The sequence below is a fragment of the Oncorhynchus nerka genome, linkage group LG11, assembly GCF_034236695.1.
Source record: "Oncorhynchus nerka isolate Pitt River linkage group LG11, Oner_Uvic_2.0, whole genome shotgun sequence".
Classification (NCBI taxonomy): Eukaryota; Metazoa; Chordata; class Actinopteri; order Salmoniformes; family Salmonidae; genus Oncorhynchus; species Oncorhynchus nerka.
In genome coordinates, this window is record NC_088406.1 from 53,517,315 (window position 1) to 53,527,627 (window position 10,313).

At 39.0% G+C, this 10,313-nt stretch overlaps 1 protein-coding gene across 1 annotated transcript; it reads left to right on the plus strand.

Annotated features, from left to right (window-relative positions):
- The first annotated feature begins 2,828 nt into the window (after positions 1-2,828).
- LOC115137664 (short stature homeobox protein 2-like) lies at positions 2,829-9,840 on the plus strand. The gene is made up of 5 exons (XM_029673991.2): positions 2,829-3,298; positions 4,685-4,893; positions 7,087-7,144; positions 7,666-7,754; positions 8,274-9,840. Exons 1-5 carry the CDS (start codon positions 3,052-3,054, stop codon positions 8,565-8,567), a joined length of 897 nt encoding a protein of 298 aa, XP_029529851.1. The 5' UTR covers positions 2,829-3,051; the 3' UTR covers positions 8,568-9,840.
- The last annotated feature ends 473 nt before the right edge of the window (positions 9,841-10,313 follow it).

The following is a 10,313-nucleotide window of genomic DNA, read 5'->3' on the forward strand; positions in this document are numbered from 1 at the left end:
TCTTGTCATATTTTACAATTGTGTATGTTAGCCTATATTTCGTGAAGTTGCATAACTTTTGTTACGTTATATCGTATATAGCCTAGGCTATGGGAAACAGTAGCCTGAAGTTGTAGGCCTATAATAAAACGGTCTTTTTTTTTTTTTTTTTTAGATATTATGAGTGTAAAATAAACTGTGAATGCCGAATAATCTCCGAATTGGTTATAATTACAAATCTTACTGCTCATGTCATTTGAGGAAAATGTAGACTTGTAGACCTATCAGACCTGCAATCAAGATTACATTTTTACAATTAGTCTACATTTTAATCATTTAGCAGACGCTGTTATCCAGAGCGACTTACAGTTAGTGCATTCATTTTAAGATAGTATGGTGGGACAACCACATATCACAGTCCAATCACATATTTGGCGCCTCACATAGAATATAAATTATCATTAGGCATATTTCAAAGGAATATCACCCACACTCTCACTCTGATTCGGCACTGAAGTATTTCTAGGCTAATCAGATTTCACGCAACTTGACGCATTAGGACTTGAAGTCCATTATAGAGCAGATAGGCTAAAGCAAAGTACCATTTCTTTGTTTTTTTGTCTTGCATTGCATTCAAATAGTACGATATGAAAGCCATGTCAATGATGTCAGACTATTCCAAGTTTCTTCTTATAACCTACTTTAACAAATGATTCTTCCCAAATAGACTACCTATTAAATAAACGAGTGAAAGAAAGCATTTGGGGTTGCTTGAAGAACATTCGTATGTGCACCCCATGCATTTGCTCTCATTAGGCCTACTTTGAATTAATAATAATAATTTGATAGGTTTAGGAATAATTTAAGCCTAACATGTATTGTGCTAGAATTAATTGAATAGAAATGTTGCTCTTTGGTCCACAGGTTTTGTCTTCACGCGCGCAACACGCGCACACACACACAAACACACATACGCAAAAGGCACACATACCCACATACCCACACAAAGGGAGCATATCATTTTTGGGGGGTTGATTATCCATTTAGGCCTATTAGAGTGAATACAGGTTATATAGCATATAAACTCCTAAAATACCATAGGCCTAGTCTAAATAAATGTCCGATAGCCAATAGTTTTCTTGTTTCTCGGTTTTCCTATGTTAAAACTTTAACTCGGAGATGTTTCCATGGTAGCTTACCTATGCGGAATGCTAACTTTTTATGAACTTATTGGAAAGGGTGTTCTATTAGTAGCCTAACCTTTACGACATCCCACGTTGAAATGATGGATCGAACATGTTTATCTTTGCAATTTATAGAACTTAAACTACTAAAGTGTGTAGGTCTTTGTACTTATTGTGATATAAATAGCAGGTTACAGATTAACTTAAATTCTCTAGCCTAATAGCAGCCTATAATTTCTGCTGCTTTTAGAGGCCGCAGAAAAATAATTAATGCCTAAGGTTCAAGAGCGGAGACATCATTAATTTTTAATAAGGGGAATTGTTCGAGCCTGTGTGTGGAAAAAATATTTTATATAGATTATCAATAAACGCGCTTAATTTTGCATCAAATTTACAAGTGATAGCCTATCATACAGCTGTATCCCATCCCATTCCGGCTTATATTTAGCCTTTTTCAGTTCGCTTAATTGCTTCGTCCCCACGGCATCCAGTAACCTTCACCGTAAATGAACCATTGTTTATTTATTTTGCAAATGTGCAATAATTTCAATAGGCAGTCAACTTAAGAAACCATAATTAACACGCCCAATGGCAACGCATCACATGAAAAGCTTTAATTAAACGTTTAGTTGCTGTTTAACATTCTAATGGCGTGAGAAAGTCTATCGAGATTTGATATTAACCAATATAGTTTCCCTAATGACTTCAGATTAATATAATTGCTGAATTAAAATGTAAATACATTATCTAATAAATTAAGACAAAAATGTGAGATCAGTTTTATCATTTCAGTTGTCATCTGAAGACATTTGAAGAACAAAAACTATTGATCATAATTATCTGGTCATTCATAGCCTCAATTAAAAACAGGCTTGTAAAAAACTATATCAAAATCGAATAATGAATTATGCTATCTTCCAAATCATGGGAGAAATATGTATTACTTTTATCATTTGTATTATTATTATCATTATTAATATGATTACTATTGTTATTATTATTATTGTGATTGTGATTATTATTAATATGATATCTCCTTATCAAATTATTGTTCTTACAAATTACACACTACAAATTACTAACAAGTAACATATACAAACTATCAACATGCAGAATAGTTTATCTGCTATTGCTTCAACTATGTGTTTATTTGCTGTTATTGGAGCAGAAAACGTTGTTCAAACGCGTTATCGTTGCATGTGAGTCAAGGTGAGTGTCTGGCTACGGTGAGCCTCCACCCAAGCATCCCAGTTGGTCCTCTCTTTACCTTTCTCTCTCCGCATCACTGTCGCTGTCTCTTTTTTTCCCAGATCACAGAGATTTGGAGGAAGCTCCGTTATGTGCTCCCCGCACGAGCTTGTCATTTTCAGTTTTAGCCACACCCCTGCAGAAATCCTGCCCATCTCCCTGGTGTTTAAAAAACTAATTCAGGACAATAGCAACGAATCCACGCTTAATTAAATTAATTAGTCCTTCTTGTCAATCTTGGATTAATGGCCAATAGCAACCTCGTAAGAATGATGTGAAATCTGAAGGGCTGCTAATGTGTTTTTCGATGCTGTCAGTACAGGCGAAGGGAAGGGGGCTCATCCCGGCATCCTGAGGGGAGGTAATTTGCACAGATCAAGGGGCAGGCGTTGCTAAGTATAAATACTGTGACTTCAATAGCGGATCACCAGCAGGTTGGAACTCCGCAGCAAGAAGAATTTGTCGAGATCTTATACATTTAGCTGCAGCACGAGATCCAGAGTTGGCAACAACATCACCTTGCATTTAGGTCGTCTAAAATAAACACTCTTGATGTCTTAAACTGTTGTGGAACTGAGAGAGAGAGAGAACGAGAGAGCGAGAGTGAGAGACCAAGACGAGGAGATTTCTTGGAGCAGTGATGGAAGAACTTACCGCGTTTGTGTCGAAGTCTTTTGATCAGAAAGTGAAGGAAAAGAAGGAAGTGATCACGTACAGGGAGGTGCTGGAGACCGGATCCGCGCGAGCCAGGGAGGGTCTCGCCAGCGAACCGAATCGCGAGGAAATGAACGATATCGCTCGGGTAGACGCGCGATCGCCAGGCAGGGAACCGGACATGCTGGGGCCAGAGAGAACCAGGGATGTGGGAAGCCCGAAACTGATCGATGGTAAACTAGCCTCCTGCTATGCGTTCATACGGTTTTCTTATGCGATGTACTATAATGTAACTGCTTTGAGGTTAAACAAAGTCAACATCTTTTTGAATTATGCTCTAACGTTCATACTTTGGGAATACCCCGTGCGCTAACTTTGACAAACATGACACCGGCCTAGTCAAAGAAAATATCCTTGCATGCTTTTGTGTATATCGCTGGGGGAAAAACAATGAAGGTGTTGCTTCTATAAGTTGGTATACGTTTATATGCCTACGTGCATGTTTTAGCACTCTTTTGTATTTTTGAATTTTTCCCAATTACACGTTTAGCTTCATGCGACTGTGAGGGACACTAAAAGTAAGCTGACGTTTATAGCCTAGTTGTTGTCATAATGTGTAGTGGCTGTGTAATGCAATGTAAGAGTGTAATATCAGGTCCACAATTGAATTAGGTAGGTCTATCCGGTTAAGTGCTTTTCTGTCTGAAGAGAAATGGTATAGCATGCTTTTAAAAGATCAACGCATTTATTTTGGAATTATCAAGTCCACAATTGGACCATGGCTGGGCACCGTGTAACCCCATTTGAAGCGCGATGTAATTTCAGTAACAAGAAACAATGTGTTGTATTGAGATATTCATCAACCGCATACAGACAAAAAGGCTGGGAGAAAAGATGGCTATTTAAATGATCCAATAACACAAAAAATCAACAGGCCTAGCAGAAATGATTTATATTCATCTGTGTTTATGTTTTTCATACATGTTCTCTAATCATTTAATTGGATTATGTCATCAGTAATTATGCATCCTAATCATAATAATAATAATAATATTAATTGGAATAGGTATTTTCGCTATATTGACTAACATATTGATCACTAATTGCATTGGCCTAGGTCAAACAAATAGCCTAATGTTGCATTAGCTGGGATGGTAATCTTTTACGTCTTCAAATGTTAATAATCAGTCGTTTCACTTTATTCAACCGTGGAGAATGACATTGGGCAGATACAATTAGGTAAATCCCACACTTGCACAACGGGTAGGCCTATACCTTAGTACAAATCATATCATAGCCATTACAATAAAATTGTAGTGACATCATGAAAAATATAAACCGAGCTGCTGGTCCTATATCCTGAACAGGAAAACACGAGCTATGATAAGCGATAGGACATCCAACAGTGAGCACCTCAATGCATATTTATAAGGAGTTAACAATTGAAGACCTTTCTGTAGGACTACAAAACATCCGAAGCTGATGTGGTGTAATGCTTGGGAGGATGGATCCACATGTTCGCTTTAGGAAGGTCGTTGTGTGATGCCTCCTCCTCTACCCTTGTATAGCTGAGGCCTTTTTACTCACCCTCATTCATTTGCTGCTACCCTTCTCTGTAGGTACCACGCACATGAAAGAGAGAAAAGAGGACACAAAGCAAATGGAGGACGAGGCACAGACTAAAATCAAGCAGAGGAGAAGTCGGACTAACTTTACACTGGAGCAATTGAACGAGCTAGAGCGGCTATTCGATGAGACCCACTATCCAGATGCCTTCATGCGGGAGGAGCTGAGCCAGCGGCTAGGGCTGTCCGAGGCTCGAGTACAAGTAAGGGGCTCTCTATCTTCTTTAGGTTTGTTGTCTATGTGTAAAGATGTCGTGTGTTGCTCATATTAGGAATATTTGACAAAAGATAACCCGATGTCTAGAGAGGAACAGTTGTCCTCATGTTCTCGACTATACTTTTACGCACAGAGGGAAACCATGTACCACTACCGGTCTTTAGAGAATGGGGTTTATTTACATGCTTCTTGTGGCTTTTTTTTTGGGGGGGGGGCATAGCATCATTCTAGAAAGTTACACTATAAGCAATTGATCAACATTTTATAATTGATGTATTTGGCTATCAAAAAAACTAAAACTGAAATGTTAAAATGGATGAAATCTCATTTTCTGAATATGCTGTGTGTCTCTCTCTCTCTCTGTGTGTGTGTGTGTGCGTGTGTGTGCGTGCGTGTGCGCGCGCGCGTGTGTGAGCGAGAGAGAATAAAGAAAGAGTGAGAATAAAGAAAGAGAGAGTTATTCCATGTAAAAAATAATAACGCTGTACAGTGTATCTCAATTAAGGCCTAGCATCTTGTCGTATAGGTAGGCATATCGTGCACACCACATTGTGCCAAGTTTCAGATTACAATTTTGTTTTTTAAAATATTATTATACGATCATTTTAATTTTAAATCAGACAATCAAAATCCTGTAGAAAACAAACACAATATTTGCCCTCACTTTATTAGTAACCTATATGTTGCTCGCACGAGATACATCTGTCTTGTATTTTTTCCACCGGGAAAGACCATCTGTACTACTGAAACCCAATAAGCCGTTTCGGAGAGGGGGGGACTTCAGTCTCTGTGTAACCGGAGAAGAGTGACTGAGCCGAGCAATGACAATGAACATAGACATCGGTTCTGATCTGATTTATCAAACCCCATAATATCTTATTTCAGCCTCTTTCATCCCTTATGCATCGGCCCAGGGAGACGACGGAGCGAGTATTTATTCACTGAATATGTCGGTTCTTTCTAAAATATCATAAAACGAGCCAAAAAGACCTCCCTCCCCCATAAAAGTTAAAGCAAGCGCTTTTTGCAACGTATCCCGGCGAGAGTTGGAATTTTACCAAGGCGTATTGTGTCACAAGCAAGGCGAGTGCAAGGAGCACAGCTCGAGGATTTACATAAATTATGTATTATTTTCTTCCCAAATCAAGATCTGCTGCTTTTTCTATTTTCAGTACATGATGTAAACGACCATGCGATTCATGGGGCCCTTTTCTAGCCACAGTTGCATGCAGGGATGAAATGACCATTTCCGTTACAAAGTAGCAACGTCTTTGCTTACTTCGCGGTGGGCTATTTGCTTCTGTTTTCAGTCTACGTAAAGATTTATAATAAAATCAATAAGACACGAGATGTGTGTTATATTGCATTGTTGACACGGCTACGTGGTCAAAATATGAGGTTGGCGCTTACGACATATTGATAGACTTATCAATATAATTTCCATTCTGTCCATGATGCGCTCTGTGCAGGAGAATTGGTAAACTGTGTTGTGGGCTAATTTATCCACAGCTTTGTAGGGGATTCAAAGTAGATTATCATAGTAATGAGACGCCTTATCTCCGTTCCAAGATAGCCTACTCCTCGGAACATTATGCTTTTAAAGAACAGACTTAAAGGAAAAGAGCTATCCTCAGAAAGAGCTTTGTGTAGGGCGTGTTATGGCGGTAATTAAACGAAACTGTAAAGCATTTAAATGCTTTCAGTAACATAGATTTTCCTGCAGATTAAGGTAATTAATTTCACCAGCCATTAATGAGAGAGAGCTTTTCTCAGATCACGTTGCTCAGATGTCCAAAGCCGTAATCACTTAATGCTATCCGATATCAGAGAAGCAATTCGGTTCTTCTGGGTCGCTAATCTATAGAAAGATGAAACCAGTGCTGAGAAGGTAATTTATTTTGATCAAATATAGCCTGCAAATGTCAAACAAGTGTGTTTACACAGCTATAATATGATAATCACATTCCCCCTTTTCGTTGTGGTCTACTTTCTTACGTTGTATTTAGCCAGCCCCCTTATACATGTAATAATTCAAATCTGGTGTTAAGCGTGCACATTAATATTTCAGGGCTCCTGTGGGATATTGTTTTTCTGCGGTTGTTGTCATTTTGAGCGGAATTACACATGCCCTCACAAGCAGCTGCCAATCACGGTCACTAATTAATTTCTCTCCCCGCAGGTTTGGTTTCAGAACCGGAGGGCCAAATGCAGAAAGCAGGAGAATCAGTTACACAAAGGTGCGTTTTTATTCTTTGTCCATCTGCAATATTCTTTTTACACGTCGTGATAATAATGGTTTACATTTTTAAAAGGGTTACAAGAACATATTTGAAAACCATAACCATCAAGGGTGCCTACAAATTGAAATGCATCAAATGCACAACAACAAATGCTTTCCAGCCCTGTTCCTGGATAGCTACCGTCCTGTAGGTTTTCACTCCAACCCTAATCTAGCGCACATGATTCTAATAATTAGCTGGTTGATAAACTGAATCAGGTTAGTTACAACTGGGTTTGGATTGAAAAATACAGGACGGTAGCTCTCCAGGAACAGGGTTGTAGAGTCTTGCTATATGGTGCAAAAAAAAATCGATAGCGTTTGAATGGCAGTAGGCTCCCTGAATCTTTATCCTGATGTGCTATTTGCACGCCATTATTTTGGATAATGGAATTGTTTGTTGTTTCCAGAGTATAAATATTTGCCTCAATTATAATCTGGAGACTATTTCCCTTACAGATGTCCTATCTTTTCTTCCAGGAGTTCTCATTGGAGCCGCGAGTCAGTTTGAAGGTTGTCGCGTAGCGCCATATGTCAACGTGGGGGCCTTACGGATGCCATTCCAACAGGCAAGTTACTTTGAAGCGTGCAGTCTTTGACTAAACCAATCACCAGACTGATGTCTTGGCACGGGCCTTGTCCAAGTGGTATGGGACAACAGTGTTCCAATAATAGTGGGTTACAAAAATCTTATTCAGATAATCCTATAAGGCCTTTAGGCTTGTTATCAGACCCTCAAGTGAATACCCATTGTAGCCTATGCCACATATTAATAGAAAATCCCCCAGTCGTTAGAGATTCTTAAATTGTGTCCTTAAGTTGTGATACAGACATTTGATTAAATTGATATAGTGTGTTTTATATCGGCTTGCATTCAACAATATGAATCAACAGACATGCGGGTTGGATTCTCAATTCCATCTGAAAGGGACTTGAAAAATGTATTTATTTTCAAATTCATATAATCGGATCTTGTAATTGAAATGGAATTGGACCCAATGAATACTTTATGAAATTAATACAAGACAGCCTTCCACAAGTTAGCTAATATGTTTCTCCCCTCTCTTCCCCCATCCGTGCGTCCGTAGGATAGTCATTGCAACGTGCCGCCCTTCTCCTTTCAGGTCCAGGCGCAACTGCAGTTGGACAGCGCGGTGGCCCACGCGCACCATCACCTGCACTCTCACCTGGCAGCGCACGCCCCTTACATGATGTTTCCGGGCCCGCCATTTGGTTTGCCCTTGGCTACACTCGCGGCTGAATCCGCCTCTGCTGCCTCGGTTGTGGCCGCAGCTGCAGCCGCCAAAAACACCAACAAAAACTCCAGTATTGCAGATCTGAGACTCAAGGCCAAAAAACACGCGGCAGCTCTGGGACTGTGACTAGGCGTGCAACAAGGCGTATATGGCGTCTAAAAAGGCCTACATTATTGACTTGAGAGTCATCAACAACGCAGAGGCATCAAAACAAAAAAATGCTTTACAAAGTGAAAGCAAGGACATATATGTTTTTTTGTTTGTTTTTTAAACGAAGGACATCATGTATAACTATAGAAAATAGGCTATTTATGAGATAAAAACAAAGATAGACTGTGAAATCGATAATAAAGGGCGGGAGTTGATGTAGGCTAAGTCTTCACAAATGCCACGTGGTAACTGCACCAACGTGAAACTAGGGTGGAGGTGTCAACGAGCAAGATTTCCAAGAGGAACGATGCCGCATGGGACGTTCGACTCTTTGTGAAACAAGGAGAACTATTCTGCGTTGTTTTTCATTATTAGGCTATGTTATTTCCTTTTGACACTATAGAGGCTGGCCTCGTTATATTTCAAAAACGTGTTCTCTGTAAAGGAAACAGCGGATGTTCGTGAACGAATAGAGACAACAACAACAAAAAATACACTTATTTGACAGGTTTTTTTCTGTTCTTTTTCTTGTCCAAATGAAAACTCATCTGCAGTGTTGCATGAATGTCTTTCCTCACAGATGACGTTATTTGAGTCGGTTCCATTTCACTCTCGTGCTCTCCCTCCGTGGACAGCAGACAGACAGACAGATACTCCGAGGACCTGATGAAGCTCTCACTTCAATGTCACAGTATTTGGATCTCGTGGCTTCTAGACGTGTCGGGATGTGTGGAATTCAGACATTTGCCCGAAAATGTTACATTATTTTGTGAATGGTGAACTTCCGTTAGTCTATGAAGTTTTATACAATGCAACGGAGTGCATTTGCGAGTGATTCGACCCACTGAATGCGCAATATATGTCACATGTTAAGAACGACAAAAATATTTGGTCAATAATTGCAGTAGGCTATATGTGAGACGGTACGGAGCACATGTAAAATATGTTAATACACAAGAAACATGCATTATTTTTTGTTATTTTGTGGCTTATGAGTGCATTGTGAGAGCATTTTTGTTTTCTATTTTACTGTCCTTCCGTGTGTAAAAATCATGTGCATTCTGTAGGCTATGTAATGTTGATGTTTTTATAACAGTGAAAGTGAACGTAGCCCTACCTGAGGCACGGATTTCTAAAAATATCATAGAAATTCTTATACTTTTTTCATCACTTATGTGAAACGTGAACTCACCTGAACAACATGTTTTCGGTTCATAGAATAAATCAACTGAAGTGTCTTTCTATGATAGACTCTGTTTACATTATTTTTTCATTCAAATGTGTCTCATGTGTGGGGTGTAGCCCTAGTTTCGATGGATAAACTTGTTAAAAAATATATTAATTTCATATGATTATTGCTGTATTATTCCATATTATTTTTGCACTAAGGGTATTATTACAATTATTATAATGGGCTAAGATGCATTATTATTATTTAGTCTACTACTTATACAGCTTCTGCTACTACCATTGATTGTAATTCAGGTTGTAGGCCTTGCCTACACAGACTTATGGAAGGCTACATAAATTATTCATGTTTCGATATATTTGATCCAGTTGTGTCAGGCCCGTTTAGCCACGTGTTCTTTTTTTTCTCAGGATCATGGACATCTTTGTCATAGTCCCTAACCTTTCCAAACCAGTACATTATTCAAAATGTTTTGTTATATTTCAGACCTCTGTGGAAAAAGTGCCAAATATCGCATTGAAGACGATAGTAAA

Coding starts and splice junctions, on each gene's coding strand:
- LOC115137664 (XM_029673991.2), top strand. CDS start 3,052: ATGGAAGAACTTACCGCGTTTGTGTCGAAGTCTTTTGATCAGAAAGTG. Junction 3,299..4,684: donor AAGCCCGAAACTGATCGATG/GTAAACTAGCCT, acceptor CCTTCTCTGTAG/GTACCACGCACATGAAAGAG. Junction 7,145..7,665: donor GGAGAATCAGTTACACAAAG/GTGCGTTTTTAT, acceptor CTTTTCTTCCAG/GAGTTCTCATTGGAGCCGCG.